Source organism: Terrapene carolina, unplaced genomic scaffold (assembly GCF_002925995.2).
Source record: "Terrapene carolina triunguis isolate 2854851 unplaced genomic scaffold, T_m_triunguis-2.0 Scaffold440, whole genome shotgun sequence".
Taxonomy (NCBI): domain Eukaryota; kingdom Metazoa; phylum Chordata; order Testudines; family Emydidae; genus Terrapene; species Terrapene triunguis.
In genome coordinates, this window is record NW_020664791.1 from 105,494 (window position 1) to 128,725 (window position 23,232).

The 23,232-nt window shown below is 46.9% G+C and overlaps 1 protein-coding gene across 2 annotated transcripts in view; it reads left to right on the forward strand.

Moving 5' to 3' along the window:
* The first annotated feature begins 464 nt into the window (after positions 1 to 464).
* Positions 465 to 23,232, forward strand: part of HIP1 (huntingtin interacting protein 1) — a 132,599-nt gene continuing 109,831 nt past the window's right edge. For both annotated transcript variants that reach the window (XM_026658405.2, XM_026658407.2), the window contains exon 1: positions 465 to 597. In XM_026658405.2, the coding sequence (XP_026514190.1) occupies positions 475 to 597 (123 nt within the window). In that variant the 5' untranslated portion in view covers positions 465 to 474. The remainder of the gene's footprint in view (positions 598 to 23,232) is intronic.

Below are 23,232 nucleotides of genomic sequence, written 5' to 3' on the forward strand. Positions count from 1 at the left end.
GGGGGGTTGATTGGCAGAAGGTGGGTCTAGGGGGCAGGATCTGGAGGTAAGCAGCAGGGGCCGAGGCCAATGAGTGAAGAGTAGGCGGGGTAAGAGGAAGGGCTGTAAAGCTGGGGGCGGGTCGAAGGTGCAAAGGGCCAATGAGCGAGGAGGAGGCGGGAGAAAGAGGCGGGTCTTGGGGGGGCAGTTCTCTTTGGAGTAGCAGCTGCCTAGACCTGTGAGAATGGAGTAGGCTCGGTAAGGGGCGGGACCGTGAGGCTCCGGACGGGTCCCACTGGGAGTTCAGTTCGAGTAGCATTCGCTCTGGCCAATGAGAGGCGGCAGGGCCGCGGGGCGGGAGGCGGCTCCCGGGGGGGCGTGGCTGCCGTGTGAGCGGCAGGGGCGGGGCCCAATGCCGCGGGCGTGGGTCCCGCTAGCGGCGGGTGGCGGGTAGCGGCTGCGGGGCGCGCGGCTGGCGGGCCGGGGCGAGCCGGGATGGACCGGGTGAGCAGCTCCATGAAGCAGGTGCCCAACCCGCTGCCCAAGGTGCTGAGCCGGCGCGGGGCTGGCGGCGGCGGCGGCCTGGAGGCGGAGCGCGAGGGCTTCGAGCGCAGCCAGGTGCCGTAGGTGGGACCGGGAAGGGCGGGGCGCCGGGGAGGGGGGATGAGTGAGTGGGGCTGGTGGAGGGGGCGGGGCGTTGAGGGGGCTGGGGGAGGGGTGGGGATGTTGTAGGGGTGGGGGACAAGGGGAGATGGTGTTGAGCAGTGGGGGCTTGGGGGGGTTGGAGGGGGCATTGGGGGGGGGGGGGGTGGGGGGGTTCTGGGGGGGGGTAGGAGGGGGGGCATTGAGGGGGTGGGGGGATGCTGGGGGGATTAGGAGTGGGGGCTGGGGGGGATGAGGAGTAGGGGATTGGGGGGCTGGTGGGGGCATTGGGGGGGGAAGCTCTGGGCCATGCAATACCAAGATACCCAGTTCCCCTGAGAGCCAGGGGGATGAGATACCAGTGGGCAGAGAAGGCAAGACACGGACATGACCAGTTTGGGAATCCAGCCCCAAATGCTGTCCCCTCCCCAGTCTGTCTGTCCATCCATCTAGGTGCCTTCTCTACCTGCAGTGGCTGCTGATAACCAGCTGCTGTTATTCATATGCACTGAGATGGCACCATGCCTTTGCCCGGAAGAGCCTGATCTAAATTAGACCTGCAATAAACAGACAGATGAAGCAAAGGGAGGGGCAGGGGAAGAAGCAGTGAGGCCCAGATATATAGAAGTATTGTTCCGTCACACAGAGAGCGAATCATCTACCTTCTGGTATTTTTAAGCATGCTCTGAGATGGGGCAGAAGCTGAAAGTCTGAAACTGTAGCTCAGATGTGAGAGGCACAAGTTTGGGAGAAGAGATGATTTTTGACAGACAGACACAAGCGCAGCAACTGGAGTCCACAGTTGTTGCAGTGTGTCAGAGCAATGAGAAAAAGAAGGCAGCCCCCTGGCCCCTTCATTGGGAGAGGTTTGCTCAAGTTAGGGGAGTCAAGTGAAGGAAGCTAAGATTAACCCTTGGTCTATCCTACATAGGACTAGCTCAGGCAGATCTTATTGGTCAAAGATTTCAAGTTTCCAGGAGTTTTATCTACAGTGGGATGTTTCAAAAATTGTAGCTGAACAGATGCTACAGTGGTGGGTAAAATAATGTCAGCCAGGGTGAAAATATGTGTCTATAGGTCTTGTAAAGATGAGCGTAATGTCCTTTAAAAGGAGAGATTCCCATCTTGCAATTAACTCCAAATGCATATGCCTCACTGGTAATGCACACCAAGGTGCCCTCTCACATTTCACCTGTATCATTACATTGGTTTCCAGAGCAATTCCAGATAGGCATTAAATGTCCCTTAACCTTCAAGGCTCCTAGCTTTCATACAATGGCCTGTTTAATGGAATCAGTGATGCTTCTGATGCTGAATCTTCCCCGTTGCTTTGAAGGACTTATTTCAGTAGCTGTTCCACTATGCAGCAGGATTTATTATATGTCTTTTGCTTTGAAATGTCTTATACCTTGAGATTTGTGCAATTCACTAATATTCTAAAAGAAAACTCCACTCTAGTTATCCTTGTAGGGGGCTTTTTTTTGTGTGTGCACAGCATGCACTTTGTTCTGTATAGACTAGAGGGTCTTGTGTTGGCTTAAATAGCATTGCACCCCCATATAGGCAATGCCAATATGCTAGCAGATTGTTATAATCTGAGTAGCTCTGTAATTATGTATGTTAATATACATAAGGAACAATGTTCCAATGCAAATTACAGCGTCCCTGCCTTTCAGCCTAAAGTCATGAGCAACCAGCACAGAGTGGCATGTGGTCTTTGTAGCTGTAATGCTTCTTGGAACAGGCAGGTTTTTCAGAAGGTTTTCTGGAAGAGAAGAGGAAGGAGACCTGGATGCTAATTGGGAGGCTGCTTTAGGCATAAGTGGGTCGGGGTGGCATGCAAGAAGGCTCAGACTCGGAAGCAGCAGAAAGTAACAGAGGGATTGGTTGGGAGAGATGCTTGGCCAGCCCAAAGGGATTATGTAGCAGGAGAGCAGAGCAGAAACAGGGGGAGAGTGCTGCAACTGATGTAAAGTATCGGGGGTAGCCGTGTTAGTCTGTATCTACAAAAACAACAAGGAGTCTGGTGGCACCTTAAAGACTAACAGATTTATTTGGGCATAAGCTTTCGTGGGTAAAAACCTCGCTTCTTCGGATCCAAAGAAGTGAGGTTTTTACCCATGAAAGCTTATGCCCAAATAAATCTGTTAGTCTTTAAGGTGCCACCAGACTCCTTGTTGTTGATGTAAAGTAGGACCTTTGAGGAAGCTTCCCTATTGCTCTGCTCTTCGTGGAGTCATTTGCACCAGTGCAAACTGCTACCATTTTGATCTAGTAGCATTTTATACCCACTTGCATTCACTGGTGTAAACGACTGCACAAGGGGCAGGGCAACAAAGAATCTGGCCCTCTGTGGGGAATAAGAGGTAAAGCGAAGGCAGAGATTTGAGGAAGGAATGGAGGTAGCGCAGGCACGGGATTGGGATTGCTGGTCAGAGCAGTAGAAGAGGAGGGGATCTGGCCAACAGTATTATTTGTATTATTGTTGTGCCTAAGAGCACCAGTCGTGAACCAGGGCCCCAGTGTGCTAGGTGCTGTACAAACACAGAACAAAAAGACGGTCTCTGCCTCTGAGAGCTAAGTATAGGACAAGACACGAGATGGATAGACAGACCGAGGGGGGAGTGCAAGGAAATAATGGACAATATGGATCAGTATGGTAGGCTGTGGTTTCAGCACACAAGCAGCCTACCAGTTGTCAAAAACTGCCTGTGAAAGGATGGGGTAGAGGGTGAGACCACAGAAAAGGCAGTAGTGGTTGCTGAGGTGGGAGACAACCAGAGTATGGGTTAATGTCCTGATGGTAGAGACATAGAGTAAGGCTCAGTGTTGGGTTTATGAGGTTTTGAGTAAGGACTCCTGTTCTATTGGAAGCTACCTAGAAAAAATACTTAAAGCCCTAAATTTGGAACCGGGACTAGCTTTGCAATCTAACAGGTCCTAAAGGGGATTGAGTGCAATCATCACTCGAGACCAGTGTCTCCAGTGTGATCCAGAGCCTGTAGAAAACAGTGAAGCCTATTTATTTCAGATTTGAAAGCCTTTATTCCAACTAAAGTGCTGTGTTTCACTAAATGGCCTCACTCTGCCCAGACTAATGGGGTCCTTTCATCAAATATGTAGTATAAGTATTCCCTTGAGAGCCTCTTCTTCCCCACAGAGAGTGAACATTACTAGACTGGTAATGGCGCTAATACTTGTATGTTAGTGCAGATAGCAAAGCATCAGAAGATGGTAATTCATGCCATCAACAACAAAAGTTTGTGCCAAACTTGGAACATCCGTATCACCTGAGTTTCATTTTCTTGAGGATATTATAAGTTCTAAATGGGAGGACACAATATGTGAACATCAGGGTCTCAAGCACAAACTAGCAAGGTCCAGAAAGGTGGTTATAGGACCAAATTATTCAGCATTTGTTTCTAAGCAAGTACTTATCAGCACCCAGCAAGATGCTGTCTCTTTTCCTGTTCTTACTTGATCTTTCCAAATCTTTTGGTAGTTGGAAATCTCAGGGCACTGTGATGGAGACTCTTTAACTCCATCACAGAATGCATGATCCCATTCCACTTTATGGTGTAGTCTCTGAAATATGCCAAGGTGACTGAAGGTTAACTATGATTTTTCTAAACACTGGTTATTCAACACTTTTCTGATCTGTGCTTCTAGATTTTGCATAGAACCTGATATGCATTTATTTGAAATAGTGATTTTTTTTTTTAATACAAAAGTTTCATCTGATTCCCAAGACCTTTATAAAATCAAGGTTTACCTGTATTTCTGTATCCCCAGCTCACTCCCAGTGTACCTCAGTATCTGCCTGGTCTTCTGGCAGCAGAGCATTTATGAAGAGGAATGTCCCATGCCAGAGGAGTATCCCAAGTGGAAAAGCCATGTCAAAATGGTTATTCTGTCCTGTTGGATGACTGACATCTGTTTCTTGTCATGGCTCATCCTATGTGGCGTGAGATCAGTATTGGGGTACTCTGCGAATATGATGAGAATGTTTCATTAGACGCTACACAAGGATCCTGAATTTAATAGTTTTTCCTCTGACAAAGCTAATTTGTTGCTTTTGGGCCAGATGGGAATGAACCTTGTCGTGGCAGAAGTGCTGTCTCCGTTTCCCTGGCCTTGATAGGTGAGCTCCTCAGGTTGCTTTGTGATGCAAACATAAAGATAGATCCAAATAACTTTATTTTTACACTGTTTCAGTGCGTTTGCCAACTCTTGCTGGACTTCCTGCTGGATGAAAGAACCTCTCCTAGAACAGCTGAGATTAGACTGCCTGCTGTGGCTTTTTACATACCGGAATGGCCCTGCTTTTCTTCAGCCATCAACACAGATGGTTTTTAATGGAAAAGCTGAGCAGTAGAGACATTGAGATCCTAGAGATCCCGCTGTCTTACAGATACAAAACCAGATAGGAGTTTATAATTGCATGTGGATGTGAGGGCTTTGAGAACGACTGCCTAGCTTAACGTCTGTATTTCACTTGTTGGGATCTGCTAGTGCTTGTTACAGCAGCTGAAATGGAACACATTTTAAGAGCTGAGCAACAACACTGGCTGGGAGAGGGGAGCAACAAAAAAAATAATGAATCATGACATATGTTGTTAGAAATGTTGTTACTTGTGTTTCCTGTAGCATTTAATTCAGTCTGACATCTGTATCCTCTGGAAATGATTCTTTTGCTGTCAGGGAGTCTGCTACAGTAGTAACTATTCTGGATGAACCTTTAAAATGCTTGTCAGGGTTAAAGCTCTAGTGGCAAGGTTTGAAGCTAAAGGTCTGGAATCTCCTTGGTTAGGTTAGGCATAGCACTGCAGTCTAATCCACTTTGATTTCCCGTCTCCCTTCCATTGCATTTGTCCTCAGGGGATGCAGTTGTGATGCTGGAGACAGAGAAGTGATTCATGCTCTGTACTAACTGAATTTTTGCCTAGCAAACTAGCAGAGACAAGATGTTCAGCTGTTGGATAAGCCAAATATTTAACAAAAAAAAAAAAGAGAGAGTGAGAATGGAAGAAGGATGCATGTGTGGTGGGCAAGATGCACGCAGATGGTGCTACATTCTGAGATATACCACGGAGCAATAAAGGATCACAGAAAACTCCAGGTGCTTCTCTCAGGATGGTACCAATTACTCTCAAAGGAAAATGGATACAAGGAGATAACGTAAGTGAGGAGGGGGAAATGTGCACTCAGAATAGCAACTTCACTTGACAGAGCAGCTTCAAAACATGATCTGCTTTTTGCCTACATTTAAATGACCTGTCCTTCAAAGCAGTGGTTTTCTGAAGGATTTGTGTTCTGTTACAGGAGCACTGCATTTCTACACAAACTGTTTAAACCTCAGCACACCACTCTAATCACAAAGCCTTGTCTACACTGGTGTTCGCAGTGTTGCTGCAGCTGTGTTAGTCCCAGGATATGAGAGAGACAGGAAAAGTTATTACCTCACCCACCTTGTCTCTTTTGTCCATACAGGTGCATTGAGGCACTTACAATTGGAAAGAGATGCTATGTATCAAAGACACAATGTATTTGCCCCTGGGAGCTGTGCAGGGCGTTGTAGGGTAACAATCCCTGCAATACTTGCTGCAGGTATTGTGTATGGACTTGGTGCCCTGTATGCACCCAATGCATCACTGTTGTCACTTGCACCAGTTCACACACACCAATGAATGTTCCAGTAGTGCAGCTGTCTAGTGTAGACAAGCCTACTGAGGAGAAGCAGGCTCCTAGGCTTTGTCCACACTACACCCACATTTCCTTCTCTGTATCACAACCATGGGAAACTTTAGGAAAATACAGCTAATGAAGGCAGAGCCTTCCTCACATGATTCAGGTTGGCCCTTTTAAACACAAGCACGCTGCAAGCCCCAGGTAGATACCCACTCCCAGTTGTTCTTTCTGTCTAGCCTTAATACCAGGGTGGTTTATTCAAGTAGGGAAGGAAGCAGTGGGAAAAGATACTACTTCCCCAAGGCAAGCCTTCCTCCAGAAATCTGGAAAAATGGGATTTCAGGCCTTCCCTCAGAATATATAGGAAAGGCGCTGAATAGTAGAGGGAGAGACAGAGTGGATTGTAAGCTGTTTGGGGCAGGGACCTCTTTTTGTTCTCTGGATGTGCACTGCAGTGCCCAGCACGGCGGGGTCCTAATCCGTAACTAGAGCTCCTAGGCTCTACTGCAGTACAAACAACAATAATCAACACTAATGGCTGTTGACAATCTTGGATGAGAGACAAATCTAGAAGACCTTCACTGAGCTGGTGGACCACCACAGGGCTTGATTCACCGTTGCCATGCACCACGTTTATGCTGGTGCACTGTGGTTGTAAAATGCTGCCAAATCGGAACAGTGGAGTTTTACTCCCCCTGTGCACGCACTGTGCATTGGTGTAAATCACTGCACAAGACACAGGAGGATGGTGAACTGGGCCGCAGGCTGAAAGCTCTGCTGAGAAGTGAGGAACTTTTCTGGGTTGTAACGTAGCTACCATTGCATATGTAGTCACTAGAGTCTGTTTACTTTAAGAGAAGACTGGCTAGCAAATTAACATCTGACCCTACGTGAATTTCAGGAGTCCAGTCAGCTGTCAGTAATGCATCTCCAGGCTAGAAGTACAGTTGAATCCCTGAGTATGGCCTGATCTACACTTAAAAGTTAGTTTGACATAGCTACAATGGTCGGGGTTGTGAAAAATTCACACCCTAGAGTGCCGTAGTTAAGCCAACCTAACCCTGCTGTAGATGTGCTGTGTTGACCTAGATACCACCTCTTGGAGAGGTGGATTATCAACAGCAACAGAAACCCCCCCCTCCATCGCTGTAGCAAGCATCTGCACTATGGCTCTACTATGGCACAGCAGCAGTACCACAGCTGGGTCGCTGGAGCACCCATAGTGTCCACATGCCCTTTGTCTGCACTGCGGGCAGGAGGTGTGATTGCAGCCTCAGCTAGATCAAAGCTAGCTTGAATAACAGAAACAGTGTTGCCACAGTAGCATGCATGGTGGCACAGTCTAGCTGCTGTAGTATGTTCTTGGGTAGGGTTGTACTTTGGTAGACCAAAGCTAGCTCAGGAATGTCTACAGGTGCTGCAGTCACACCTCCTGATTGCAGTGTAGACACAATCTTAAAGTTTTAATTTCCATTTAGAAGACATACTGAGGTGCATTTTCTCTGTCCCTGTACTGTTTCTCTCTTTACAATGTATTGTTTGACTGCTGTCCCCCTGGGATCCTTGAGAGGACAAGATGTGCCTCTCATAAGGCTATCCCTCACTGAGCAAAATCATGTAAACAAATGTTTATTGCCCTTAGACTGTAAGGTCTTTGTGACGAGGACTTATTGGTTGGCTCAGTTCGCATGTTGTACATCACTGTGTGCACTTATGGCACTACATAAATAATGATATATTGCATCAAATGTCAATCTGGCATCTGGTTTAGGAAAGAGGGAGCAGGCATGCATACAACATTAATTGCTGGGACAGGAGTTTAATGTGTCCATCTTGCAACATAATTCATTTTACAGGGAATGTAAGAGAGAAGATGTCTTTTGGTGTGATCCTTGGAGAATATAGAGTAAGAACATGGTTGGCTGGAACTGGAGTGAGGATGAAGAACTGTTGTTCCTGTAGAGGGAGCCTGCTTTGTCACTGTAAGAGCTGATGTGCTCTGAATGTGAATGTAAGGGCTGGTCTACACTGGGGGGGGATCGATCTAAGATACGCAACTTCAGCTACGAGAATAGCGTAGGTGAAGTCGACGTATCTTAGATCGACTTACCTCATGTCCTCACGGTGCGGGATTGACGGCCGCGGCTCCCCCGTCGACTCTGCTTCCGCCTCTCGCTCAGGTGGAGTTTCGGAGTCAACGGGGAGCGCGTTCGGGGATCGATTTATTGCGTCTAGACGAGACGCGATAAATCGATCCCCGATAGATCGATTACTACCCGCCGATCCGGGTAGGTAGTGAAGATGTACCCCAAGTTGCATTGGATAGGGGAACTTTGAGACATAGTGTTTGAGCACCTTCCAGTCGTGCATGACTAATATCCGTCACATGTGGTTTGTTCTTTTGCTGAGTGTTTGTGAAAGTGTCCCATTGCCAGTGCTTGATTAAGGCCAAGAAGGGGTGTTCAGTATCTGTGTCCATTTTGGTTTGGGGCTATCTTCTTAGAGTGCCAACAGCCCATGTTTTTTTGTTTTTTGTGGAGGGAGGGAGGGCTGGTACCTTTTTGTTAGTCAATGGACTGAGATCACTAGCTTCCTTCACATAGTCACTCGACAGCCGTTGGATGGTGGTAACATTTGGTGCTACTGATGTGTGCATGGTTCAAGCTGGTGATGGAGAGGTGGAAGCCAAGTATCCCCTTTCCTATCTCTTGAACCATCCAGTCCTTGCTGATTCTTTTTAAGTGAAAATGGCATAGACTGAAGGACTAGAAAGTGTAAGAGCTTTGTTCTTTGTTTTAAGTCTGTTGATCACTTTAAAAACCCGGTAACACAACTGTAATGCATAGAAGTAGCATCATTGCTGATTGGCTAGCTCAGGTATCTGGAGAGCTTCACCTGTTCTAAGCTATGAATTCTCCTTTAGAGACCCAGAATTATTCCTCTACCAGGAGCAACTCTGTTTCAGAGCCTGCAGCAGAGAAACCTCTTCCTGTTCTGCAGTTCAGAGGATGTGGGACTTTGGAGTCCCAGAGGGGGATGTGGTCAAACAGTTCACAAGAAGGTGTGAGTATCAGTAGGGGGAAATTAGTTTTCTTGTCAGCTGTTTGAAATGGGCCACCCTGATTACATTGGCCTCATTACCCTGATTTTTCCTCCCTTGGTATTCTACTGTTGAGAATAGCCCACTTCCACCGTAATTGAACTGGCTCGTTAGCACTGACCCCCCCACTTGGTAAGGCAACTCCAATTTTTTCATGTACTGTGTATTTATACCTGCTTACTGTATTTTCCACTCCGTGCATCTGATGAAGTGGGTTTTAGCCCACGAAAGCTTATGCCCAAATAAATTTGTTAGTCTCTAAGGTGCCACAAGGACTCCTCGTTGTTTTTGCTGATACAGACTAACATGGCTACCACTCTGAAACCTGCCACTCCTGAATGTTCCCCTTTTCTAGTGAATGTCCAGTTTCAGAGATCCATCTTCCTCCACCGCTTGCTGACCGAGCTAGGGGAGAAAGGCAGAAATTTCTCTAAAGTGTAGTGAGGTTGGCACAGTGTACAAAACTCAAATAGAAATACCGTCTTCATTCCAAAAGGCCACATTATGCCATCCTTACTCACAGTGAGTAGTACATGTTTGCCCATGGATTTCAGTGGAACTAGTGGGTAGTAAATGGGAGCGAGGGGGGAGAATGTACTCCATCACCATTAATATTCTGTACGTGTGCATCTCCCTGATGTGTCCTCCCAGTCCAGCTTTGGCACCCTGCAGTTAATGGGCTGCATTAAGAGAACACTTGCACTCAAAAAGCTGATTTGGAATCTCCCAATTTCAAGGTACACATGAACGTGAAAACTATCCAGGCAAAAAGTTTTGAAAGTAGTTTCAGGTACCATGCCTGCCCCTGAGTCCTTCTGCCAACATCTCCAGTTTTTCAGTCAAATTTCCCAATATTTAAAAAAAAAAATTCCTCTGGTGCTGTGCAAAAGACCCTCACAAACAGCATAAACAGACTGACTGCGCTGGAGAAAGTGGGAACCTGACTAGACACAAAGTGATAACAAATGCACTAAGTAAACTGAATAAAAAGAGAATATTTGTGATTTTTTTTTAAGTATTAATAATCGAAGGTGTTACTTATAACCACAGAAGGTAAAATCTTATGAAATGGAAGTGTGATTTCTTTTTTTAAGTTGGTGGTCTAACTTTAATTTCTTTAGTAAAAAACTTGAAAGCAGCTCACTGCTAAGCACGATGGCTGGGCTGGAGAGTGCTGTCCTTGGTTGCCTTTGCAGCCAAAAACAATAATATTTAATAAAATACTGTATGGAGGAGATTACTGTCTCCCCTGCCCCTCTTCTTTCTCGTCTCATGTGCATAATGGGCCAAATTGTCTTCCCACTTGGCCCCTGAGCAGCCCTGTTAATTGGAGTGGACTTGCGTGGAAGAGGTACATTGGCTCAAAATGGGCCCAGTCACAGGCATGATGGGAAATACTGGTTTACTGCTAGCAGAACATTTTAAAAACCTGTTCTTTTCTCAGTGGTTCAGATGCTGTAGCCATCCATCAGTTTTGCTAAGAACATCAACTCTTACATAGGAAATGAGGCTCCTTTTAAAGTGCCAGAGTGTTACTATATATAGCCTTTGCGAGCAGATATTTAAAGAATTGTGTTGACACTTGCAGAGAACAGGGGAAAAAATAGCTCTTGTCTGTGGAAAGTGACAAATTAAGCCAGATGAACCCATCCTAAGGGAGTAGGTGATACAGTGGATTAGTTCACTAAACTTTCACCTTTGGAAAAATGAGCTCTTACGATCTGGAGGCTGAATGCCCTCAATTTCCAGTGACTTAAATAGAAATTGAGGGTGCTTAGGACTGTAATTGTAGTTGGCTTCCGTAACTAATGAACATGAGTCATCTGGTCTGTTTTGAGTCCCTGTTAGAGATTTATTTATATCCCAATGGTTTCACTAACGTGAATGAAAATATTTTAATTCTTAACAATTTACTGTAACATGTGGCTTCTTCCCCTTTTCCTGTGCTTTTGGGTGCTTTTATATTTTATATATATATATATATATATATATGCAGAGCTCACAATGAATTTTTTACATACTGATGCACTCTGGAAACTAACACGTGCTGTGAAAATCACGGGTCTGATCCTGCTCCCCCTGAAGTCAAGGGAATTTTGCCACTGACCTCAGTGGGTGCAGGATTGGGGCCTGTATTTTCAGGCTGTTGTTTGATTAGTGCTGCTATAGTAGGGCATGTGATGTCTGTATTTGAGAGAATTTCAAGCCATCTGGTAACAGGCAAAGGTCCTCTCACAGTGAATACAGGGGTCTGCAAAATGACAGTGACCGCCTGAGGCCAAGGGAAGTCTGCAGTTGTGAAAAAGCTTTGTCATAGAGTTCAGCAAGTGCAGTTTGAAATGAGCCTGAGGTTCTGATAAAGTAGGGATCAATATAAAACGTTCTAATGGTGACCGGTTTAAATTGGATGGATTCTGTATTCAAGTAAAGGATTTTCCAGTGAGTAGTTCACTGGTTTAATGAAAATAGGAATTGCTTCTATTTCTTCTAAATCTTGGTAGCAATAAAGACCATTTATAATCCTCAGCCTCCTTGTTGTCCATTTTTAGTGACAGTTCAGCCTTGCAAACTAGACTAAATGTTTTTTCTCAAGGTCTCTCTGAAGCGGAAGATGCCATTTGCTCTTCAGTATTTCAGCCGGGTTTGCCAAGGCTGCAGGGATTTATTGCCAGGCACAGAATGGAAAGCAATGTTCAGTGGTAAAAGGAGGAGAGAGTTAAAAGATACACATTGATTCTAGTGAGTGCATCAGCCACAGAGGATGTGATGTGCCTGGTCACTGGGAGCCCAGGATGAGAGGGAACTACAGGTAGTTTTTATATAGGAAATAAACAGTTTCCCTTGTTGTCCTGACCAACCTGTATTAACGATGCTTGTCACAAACTCTGCTCTTCCTCTGCATGACTGCTGTCAATTGTATCTGCCAATGGAGTGTCCCTTCCCCCACCACACCTGGACTCATGCAGGAATGAGATTGTGCCCCACAGCTAAGTTGCCTGCTGATCTGAGCCTTTTAGCATCTCATTGGAGCAAGAGCAGTGTCAGATAAAAACAACCCTTACGGGATGGGGAGTGTGCTAGTATTCAGGGTAGCTTATTTTGACTGCTGTGGAACTGGAAACAGCCATCTGTATGTTCTCTCCAATGCAGACAGTTGAAAAGATCCTGCAAAATACGATGTGAGGTACTTTCACAGCGATAGCTAAAGCAAACACGTGAAACACATTTGGGACATTTAGTCCTTAACCTTTGACTTTTCAGATAGTCCCTGGGCAGTTCCAGGGGACACAGGAAATCAAAGGAATGGGAATTGGATGAAACTGGATACATACGTGGCTAGGAAATCCAACAAGGAGTAATGAATGGTTCAGTGATGGGTGGAGTCCCTGAAGGTCTGCATGCAATACTAGATATTTTCAGTACTTGAGAGAATGAAGAATACACCAATCAGATTCACAGTTAATGCAAAACAAGGAGGATTCACAAATATGTTGGAGGATAGTATCAAAATACTTGACAGCAGGATCACAGAGGGGAGGATATGGGTGTTCTAGTGAATGTTGCCACAGAACCAGCAAATGCCCTATTGCTGTGTGATATTGACAGGCATCTCACAGACAGAGCAACTAGACAACTCTTCTGCTCAGTCCTGGCTAGGCTTCACTTGGGCCCCACATTCTTTTTAAAAAGACATAAACAAAATGGCAAAAGTTCAGAATCCGAGGGGCAGCTGTGTTAGTCTGTATCTGCAAAAACAACGAGTCCGGTGGCACCTTAAAGACTAACAGATTTATTTGGGCATAAGCTTTCAGTGGTAAAAAACCCACTTCAGATGCAAAAGTTCAGAGGAGAGCAATAAAATGTTTGTGAAAGAAGACGTGAGGAAAGGGCAAGGGAAGGGGAGCGCAGGCTGGAGGAGATGACGGAGGTCTCTCTGCAATATAGAAAGGGGATGGGGATTAGTTGTTCATATTAGTCTGCTAGGACAGAACTGGAGCTAATGGGCTTAAGCTACAGGGGGGAAACTTAGGTTGAATATTGAGAAAATCTTTAACTCTTAACAGTTCAGGGAATGGAACAAGTTTTTGAAGAGGCTCTGGAGACACCATGACTGGAAAGATTCAGGGTGGAAAATACACCCCCATCTATGAGGGATGGCTTTGTAAGAATGAACCAATCCCAGCGGGAGGGGATGTCTAGGTAATGTACTCTATATAAGGGAATCTGATATTTGTATATACTCTTTCTGGGTTCATGTACGTCTTCTGGGATCTCTTTGCCCTAATCCAGGGCTCCATGTCAACACTCCTCTGAGAGTTGGACCAGGCTCCTGCTGGAGCCACTCATTGCTGCTCTAAGTGCTTGCCAGAGCAGGTGACTCTAGCCCAGGAGGTCTAGGTTGGTAGTTGGTTATATTAAGTCGCATTGTTTGACCCTTGGAACTGTTTCAGATTTCAGCCTCCTCTCGTGTGGGTTGAACCTTCCAGGGTTTGTTCTGCTAAGTGTTAAGTTACATATTTGCACTGGTTACTCTGAGTTTCCAACTGCAGGGGTTGGACCTATCACTGTATTTGGGACTCTTGGGGAGACAGTGTGGGCCCCTCAGGTATTGGGACCAGCAGTTCCAGTGAGATGAAACATTGTCGGAGAAGGATATTGTGTTTCCAGTTCCTGTAGCTGTGAGTCTCTTTGTGTGTCTGAGAGGGAGTTCCTAGTGTGTAATCATGGGTTTGTTTGCATGTTACCCAGCCAAGTCGAAACACTAATAGAGGGCACCATTATTCAATTGCCTGGCAGTGTTAGCCCAGTAGGTGCAATGGAGGGTGTGAAGGTGCCATTGGGCACCGTAACCAAAGCAGCACTGCTCATGAAGCTGTAATGCAGGTAGTGTTAGTTTCCTTTATAATCCTTTTTTTTTTTTTTTAAACATGCCTTAAGGCTGTAAATTGACTTAAGGAACAATGTGTTTAGATTAGATTTTTCTTATTTTTCCCCTCGCATTTGTAAATATCTGACTTTAAATATTTCAACGATAAAGAAAAGAAGAAGGCACAAGTTAAAGCTGCTATTCCATCCTTCATAGACTTTAAGGCCAGAAGGGACTATCATGATCATCTAGTCAGACCTCCTGCACAGTGCCTCCCCCACCCACTCCTGTAGTAGGCCCAACAACTCTGGCTGAGTTTCTGAAGTCCTCAAATCTTGATTTAGACTTCAAGTTACAGAGAATCCACCAACAGCCAGGCTGTTGACCACAACAAACTGTCAGTCTCTTGAAAGTTTTGTTACAGTCTTAGGCCATGTCTACACTACCACTAATGTCAGTTTAACTGATGTTGCTTGTGGGGGAGGGAGGGGAGGAAACACCCTCCTGAGCGACATAAGTTACACTGTCAGAAGCGCCGGTGTGGACAGCACTATGATGGCAGGAGGGCTTCTCCTGTCGACACAGCTACTGCCGTTCGTGGAGGTGGTTTTATGATGTTGACGGGAGAGCTCTCTCCCGCTGACATAGAGCAGCTACATGAGTGCAGTGGTGCAGTTGCATCAGTACAGCCATGCCACTGTAAACTTGCTAGTGTAGACATGGCCTTAGCTGAAAAACCTGGTTTATTTGTCGTTCCCTGAAGGTAGGGAGCACTGGTTAAAGCCACGCACAATACAGTGTAGGTTTTATGCAAATTTATCTTATGCAGTTCTGCCAGTGTAACTCAGTCCTGGCTTCCAGCATCTCCTGCTGTTCTAGTCCAGTCCCTTCTGGACTAGATTCTAATCCAGGAGTTTATACTGACTCATCACCTTGGTAGGTATCTAAGGCCGTGTCTACACTATGAACTTTTCCTGACACAAGTTATATTGGCATAAAGGTGCTATTGTTAATGCAGGGAGTCCTCGACTTCACGACGTTTGACCTACAGTGAACGGCACTTACATTTCTCAGTTGACAACCTGATTCGATTTAAGACAATGGTTTCGACTTTATGATGCTCTGTCCCGCAATGGAGTGAATTGTGGTTCCAAGTTACAACGTTTCGACTTACGGCGCCATTTTCAGGAACCAATTGTGTTGTAAGTCCGAGGACTGCCTGTATATCGCTTTCTCCTTGCATCAGCACTGCGCGTGCTCACTAGGAGTGCTCGTGTCATTGCACGGTGCGGTGCAGCATGGGTAGGTAACCCAGTGGGCAACCTGCCACTGCGTGATGCTGCAGAAATGAGTCATGCCGGGTGACTTGGAGCAAGGGCTCAACTTCCCAGCATGCAGCTGTCTCCTTTCCATAATGTCCTCTATATCCTGTATTTTTGTGCCTTTTATAAAAATCCCTCAAACTGCGTGAGCCTTGTTGCCGTTCTCCCTCTCTGACTGAAGCATGGAACCTGCACAGCTCTGTGCTATTGTCATGAGTGTTGCAAGCACAGGACCCACCATCCTCTGGTATTTGCAGAGCTACAAGAAGAACTGGGTCAACGGGGAACGTGACAATTTTTTGGAGAACAGATTGCTCTGGAACATAGCGAGAATCCGTTAAAGGTTGTTGGCATTCATGGAGCAGCTGCAAATGGTGGAATGCTGCTGTTGGGCCCAAGAAACAAGCACCGACTGGTGGGATTACATCGTAACGCAGGCTTGGGATGATAAGCGGCGGCTGCAGAACTTTCAGATGGGCAGGACTGCATTCCTGGATCTGCGTGCTGAATTCACTCCAGCCCTCCAGCACTGGAATGGCGGAACGAGAGCTGCAGTGACAGTGCAGAAGCAAGTGGCAAACTTGCAATGCTGGACTGCTGCTGGTCAATGGGAAATCATTTTGGAGTTGGAAAATCCACTGTGAGGGCCGTTGTCATGCAGGTGTGCAGGGCCATTAGTTGTCTCCTGCTCTGCAGCACTGGGACTCTTAGCAACGTGCAGGCCTTAGTTGATGGATTTGCTGAAGTGGGATTCACGTACTCCAGTGGAGCAGTAGATGGCATACATATCCCTATTTTGGTACCAGCCCTCCTTCTCATAGGGTATGTCTACACTATGGGAGTACTCCGATTTTACAGAATTCAATTTTTGGCAACCGATTGTATAAAGTCGAGTGCATGCAGCCACACTAAGCACATTAATTCGGCGGTGTGCGTCCATGTACTGAGGCTAGCGTCGACTTCCAGAGTGTTGCACTGTGGGTAGCTATCCCATAGTTCCCGCAGTCTCCCCCGCCCATTGGAATTCTGGGTTGAGATCCCAGTGCCTGATGGGGCAAAAAACATTGTTGCGGGTGGTTCTGGGTACATGTGGTCAGGCCCCCCCTCCCTCCGTCCGTGAAAGCAATGGCAGACAACCGTTTCGCGCCTTTTTTCCTGGGTTACCTGTGCAGACGCCATACCATGGCAAGCATGGAGCCCGCTCAGCTCAAGGCAGCAGTTATGAGCATTGTAAACACTTCGCGCATTATCGTGCAGTTCATGCTGAACCAGAACCTGAAAAACCAGGCGAGGAGGAGGCTGCGACGGCAGCGCGGCGATGAGAGTGATGAGGACATGGAGACAGACTTCTCTCAAACCGCGGGCCCCGGCACTTTGGAGATCATGCTGTTAATGGGGCAGGTTCATGCTGTGGAACGCCGATTCTGGGCCCAGGAAACAAGCACAGACTGGTGAGACCGCGTAGTGTTGCAGGTGTGGGACGATTCCCAGTGGCTGCGAAACTTTCGCATGCGTAAGGGCGCTTTCATGGAACTTTGTGACTTGCTTTCCCCTGCCCTGAAGTGCCAGAATACCAAGATGAGAGCAGCCCTCACAGTTGAGAAGCGAGTGGCGATAGCCCTGTGGAAGCTTGCAATGCCAGACAGCTACCGGTCAGTCGGGAATCAATTTGGAGTGGGCAAATCTACTGTGGGGGCTGCTGTGATGCAAGTAGCCAAAGCAATCACTGAGCTGCTGCTACCAAAGGTAGTGACTCTGGGAAATGTGCAGGTCATAGTGGATGGCTTTGCTGCAATGGGATTCCCTAATTGTGGTGGGGCAATAGATGGAACCCATTTCCCTATCTTGGCACCGGAGCACCAGGGCAGCCAGTACATAAACCGCAAGGGGTACTTTTCAATGGTGCTGCAAGCACTGGTGGATCACAAGGGACGTTTCACCAACATCAATGTGGGCTGGTCAGGGAAGGTGCATGACACTCGCATCTTCAAGAACACAGGACTGTATAGAAAGCTATAAGCAGGGACTTTCTTTCCCCACTGGTAGATTGCCATTGGCAGTGTTGAAATGCCAGTTGTGATCCTCCGGGACCCATCCTGCCCCTTGCTCTCTTGTATACCAGCCACCCGGACAGCACCATGAAATGATTCAACTACCAGCTTAGCAGGTGCAGAATGACAGTTGAATGTGCTTTTAGTAGATTGACAGGACGCTGGCATTGTTTACTCACAAGATTGGATCTCCGTGCAAAAACATCCTAGTGGTTATAGCTGCCTGCTGTGTCCTGTATAATATCTGTGAAGCACGGGGAGGGGACATTTCTGCGAGGGCGGAGGTGGAGTGGCTGTCTACTGAGGTTGAAGAGCTAGACACAATTGCTATTAGAAAAGCTCAACGTGGAGCTATACAGCTCAGGGAGGCTTTGTTAAAGTGCTCTTTCAGTGAGTCACCGTAATGTGTCGTGGTGTACTGTGCTTCACCTGACCCTGCTGTTTTGGGGCCTGTTAAGAATTGTGTGGTGCTTGCTGTACAACTGTGAATATAACACTAACAATGCACCTATTAATTTTGTGGTGCTTGTTGTACATTTATGATTATTACACTGTGTTTGTCACTGATCCTATGAGTTGTTATTGCACAGTGTGACCCAAGTAAGTGGGTGTTTTCAGTACTGCTTGGCGCTCTGCAGCGTATGTTGGGAACTAATAACAATGGATTGTTTTCCAAAATATAGAATTTTGAGTTATAAAATCAATGCAAAGAAAAGACTGTGCAACTTAAAAGCAAATACATAAAAAACTTAATAAATTAATGGAACAGAAGTTAACAGAGGGAAGGAACATTCATGTCCATTTTATCTGCACATACACTGACCTGTGAGTGTCATGGTTGCTGTATGTGAAGCTGTGGTTGTCCTCAGTGTCCACCAGGGTGGAGTGGTAGGAATAGAGATGCAGCCCCTGATGCCATGTGTAATGTTGAGAGGCGGGTAGGGAGGTGCCATAATGGAGTTCTCCATGGACTGCAAAGGGAGGCGAGTCTGTGATTGTTGAACCTGTAGATTCACAAGCGTGTGCAGCATCTGTGTTTGCTGCTAGAGAAGCCCCATTATGTCTTGGTACATCTCCCTCTCCTTTTGCTGCTGGAACTCCTTCTCCTGTCTGCTCTTTTCTTCACCAGGCTGTCTGCAATATTGATCCCCAGGGCTTTGTGCTCACAATCTGATGCAGCACTGGCTTGCAGGATCTCACTGAACATGTAATCCTGAGTCCTCTTCTTTCTCCTCCTTATTTGGCTCAGGCGTTCCATGGGTGTGGAGGGGGAACCCCTCAAGGCCACAATGGCAGCAGCCTCAGATAAAACACACAGAGTAGAGTTGTCAGTAGAGTCACAACAGGAAGCAAAAGTTAAGATTCAGAACTTCCATCCCTTGCTCCCCTAAAGTTTTACACAAGACATGCTGATTGACACTTCTGCTTTGGAATGCTTGTGCACGGCACCGCTCACGGCACCAGGCCTGCCAGAGGCTAGGGAAATTGCTCAGTTGCATGAAACTATGAGCCATTCAGGCAGTGGCACTGAATACTGGCACCATTTTCCACAGGCGGTGGTGATTTTAGCTGATATCTCACTCTTGAGGGAGACACAGGCACAGAGAGCCCAGCTGCTGCTGCTGTCCTGAAGCTGGGTGGGCCCGCATGCTGGTAGCCTGTGCACTGCAATGATGCCTACAAAAGTTATCGCTGGGCGGCATGGGACAGTGTCCTACCGCAGAGGAAGAAGTAAGGCTGCCATCCCTAGAAGCTGTGGGGAGAGGATTGCAGAGCACCTCCATGAACGTTTCATTGAGAATAGCAGGAGGATTCAAGGGACATCCCTGTGCGCATAAACAAATTGCCCTGCTTGGCCCCTCCTGCCTAACTGTGCAGGGGAATGATAACCTGATAACACTACCTCTCTTGGTTGTCCCACTGCCTCGTATAATAGTAGGAAATTACTGAAAAGTCAATAGCTGTGTCCCATTAAGTTGGGGACTCCATCAGTACATCATTGTAATGGGAAATACACGTACCTGAGGTTCCTTCCTCTGTATCCGGCTCACCCATGTTCCACTGACTGGACTGCGGTGAAGTCTCAAACGGGTTCTGGCTCACGGCATAGATGGATCCACCAGTTGCATGTCCCGCCTCTTCTTCATCCTCACTATTCACAGCAGGGGTCAGTGCCTCCGGCTCCTCCGAGTACTCACGTTGGGGGGAGGGGAAGGGAGTGGCGTCTCCGCCAACTATGCATGCAGCTCTTTGTAAAAGCAGTAGGTCTGCAGCTTGGCATTGGATTGACTGTTGGCTTCCTGATACGCCTGCCGCAGTTCCTTCTCTTTCATGCAGCACCGCTGCCGATCCCTGTCTTGCCCTGTGCAATGGGCTCATAGATGTCCTCGTTTCTACGGCTGGTCCGTAGCTGTGCCTGCACAGCCTCTAGGCTGGAGTGCACTGGCGTGTGTAGCCAGCATGGTTGGCTGGGCAGATGCACATAACGATGGAGAGCAGCTAGATGTACCTGCCAAGATGGACAATCAGGAAAAGACATTTCAAAAATTCCCAGGCTTTAAAGTGAGGGGGCTTCTGGTCTCTGTGACATCTGGGCAGTGGAGTTCACAAATGTGACCAGAGCAGTCAGTGTCTGGTGGAGTGTCGTCGACATAGGTAACGCAGTGTCCGTGCCTCTGTGAGAGGTGGAGTCCTACATCCCTGTAATTGGGTGTCTAGGAGGGTTGGAGACAAATTTAAGTGTAGACACGTGCCCAGCTAGGTTGACGCAAGGCGGCTTATGTCGACCTCACTTGGTAGCGTAGACCAGGCTTGCGTGCCTCATGGTAAGGAACTTCACTTCATAAGTGTTACTTGTTCAAGGATCCCAAAGTGCTTTGGAAACTCTAATTAAGCTTCACGGCTCTCCTGTGTGATAGGAAAATACTTATCATCCCCTTCTTACAGATAGAACAACTGAGGCACAGATCCCTTGCCTACACTAGGGACACTTGAAAATTTTCCCACAGTTAACATCAGTTCAGCTCAGTGTTTGTAATGATGAGAGTCCTAGGGCAGACTGCTCTTCGATTACTCCATCCGTCCATCATTGGTACTTATCTGATACTGCAGTAATGTGGGTGGGTGTGTATCTGAGTGTCTCACTATTTTTAATGCACTTGTCCTCATACCACCCTTCTGAGGTAGGGAACTGCTGTTATCTGTTTGAAGATGGAGAATGAGGCACAGAGAATCTAAGGGCTAGTCTGCACAGTGGGTGGGGGGGTGGGGTTAAACTGGATTAAGTTGAGTTAATCTGGTTTGAAGATGCTTGCATACACACGATGCAATTCATATAGCGCACTCACTCCACATTTGTCATGAACTCTGAAGTCCTCTTTCAAAGTGACTTTGGTCTGTTGTTCGTGTGCACACAATGCTGTTGCTCACTACTTTGTAGTCTTCCAACTGCTATCCCATGCTGCTTTGTGGGCATCTGTTACTGACCCATCTGTGTACCTGCTATGTGCCCTACACTGCTCTGGTGGCAAGTTGACTGGATGTCCTCTCCCCATTTTAAAAACTGGTGTGGGGCCAGAATTTGTTCTTTTGCTCCTGGATTTGAGTATATCAGCATTGCTGCGACATTACTCCAGAAGCCGTACAGCATCCCTTGAGAAGCTGCTTGGAGATCTCATCGCCATCTGGGGAGAAGTGCTGGTGCAGGAAGCCAGCCACCAGAGTAAAGATCTTTTTGTGGCTATTGCAAAGCAGTTGTCCGTGAGGACACAACCGGGACGCCAACAGTACAGGATGAAGAACAAACAGCTCAGTAGAATGTACATTAAAACCAAGATCTGACAGTGGAAATGTGACCTTTCCTTTTTTGAGGAGCTAGACAGGATTTTGCTCAGTGACACCACTACCGACCCCAAGAAGGAGTCCCAATTCCTAGCCAGAATCCCAGGCTGGGACTGAGGGGTCAGATCCTGTCAAGGGAACCTTGTCACGTCAGTTATCTTTAAAATTTCGTATTATTTTTATTATGCTACACTGCTGTGCTAGCTTCTGTCTGGGTGTCCCACGGCCACAGCCATTTTAAGTGGATGTGATGTAGAAGCTTTTCTGAACCTCCAGCCCCTGCCCTCCTCCCTCTCTGAGCCCAAACAATCTGTTCGCTCCCCAACCCTGTCTTCAAAATGCGGCTGCTCTGTCCAAGCAATTGACCTCTCTCTTATGCTAAAGCCCTGACTATCAACTGTTTTTAAGCCCATGCTCCAGAGGACACATGCCTATGTATATATTTTTCCTTTCATTTCCTTCATCTGTCCTGCCCAACTAATGTCGGGGTGGCCAGCTTCCAGATGGCAAAGGCTACCCGCTTCTCAATGGGTATGGAGCACCACACGTCAGTACGTTGCCGCTGTAGCTCCAAGGCTGCATGTATGCCTTCACCATCCTGAAATTCTCTCGTCACTGCTGGTCATCACAGGTCTGCAGAATGATCCTTTTCACCTACTGATGCTGGTTTTCCAAACCAGAAACATCGTTGCATGGTGTGAAGCTGCTCCAGGAACAGCTCCTGTAGTAGTAGTTGTTCAGTGTCGGCCTTTTCCTCGTCTTCATTCTGCTTCCTCTGCTGCTGCTGAAACTCCTGCTACTGCTGCTGCCACATCATCTGCTCATGCCGCAGTGGGCAAAGTCCAAAACTGAATCGCCCGGCTTTGAGAGCTGAAATACAGCCCAACCAGCCTCTGCATATACATGGTTGTCAGCGTAGTGGCGCTGCTGGGTCCATGCTGGCTGATAGCAATTTGAAAATGGCACTAGCCTGCTTGATTTCCACTCTTGTATGCAGTGTAATTGTAGCTGTGTTGGTCCCAGCATATTAGAGAGACAAAGTGGGTCAGGTAAGATCTTTTATTGGACCAACTTCTGTTGGTGAGAGAGACAAGCCATAAATTCGGTCTCTCTGTTCAGGCTATGATTTTAAGTGTCTAGCAGAGTTATGAATTTAAGCTTCCAGGCTTGCCTTTTGAAAGTGTTGTGCAGGTTTCTTTTGAGGATGAGGACTGAGAGGTCAGACCTAGAACGATCCCTTTGTGAAGTGTTCACTCCCATGTGTTAGGGTGTTTTTGTCTTTTATCATTTTCCTGTGTGAGTTCATTCAAAAGTGTAGTGATTGGTTTCACCCACATAGATGTTGTTGGGGGCATTTAGTGCACTGGATGAGGTACACCCTATATTGTGATAGGCATGTGTAGGACCCATGGATCTTGAAAGGTGTGTTGTGGGAGGTGTTGATCATTGGAGCAGTGGAGATATGTCTGCAGATTTTTTTATCTGTTGTTCTGGCAGGGTCTGGTGCCGCTTTGAGTTATGTCCCAGTCTGTGGGGAGCTTGTGTGGCGTGTGTGGGTTACGCTTGCTTGTGATGATGAGCCTGGAGAGGTTGCGGGATTGTTTGAAGGCCATAAATGAGGATTCAGGAAAGATTTCTTTCAGGATGGGGTCCCCATTGAGTATGGGCTGTAGATATTTGATGATACCCCATATGGATTCTAGTGTGGGGTAGTAGGTGACAAGTAGGGATATGCAATCAGAG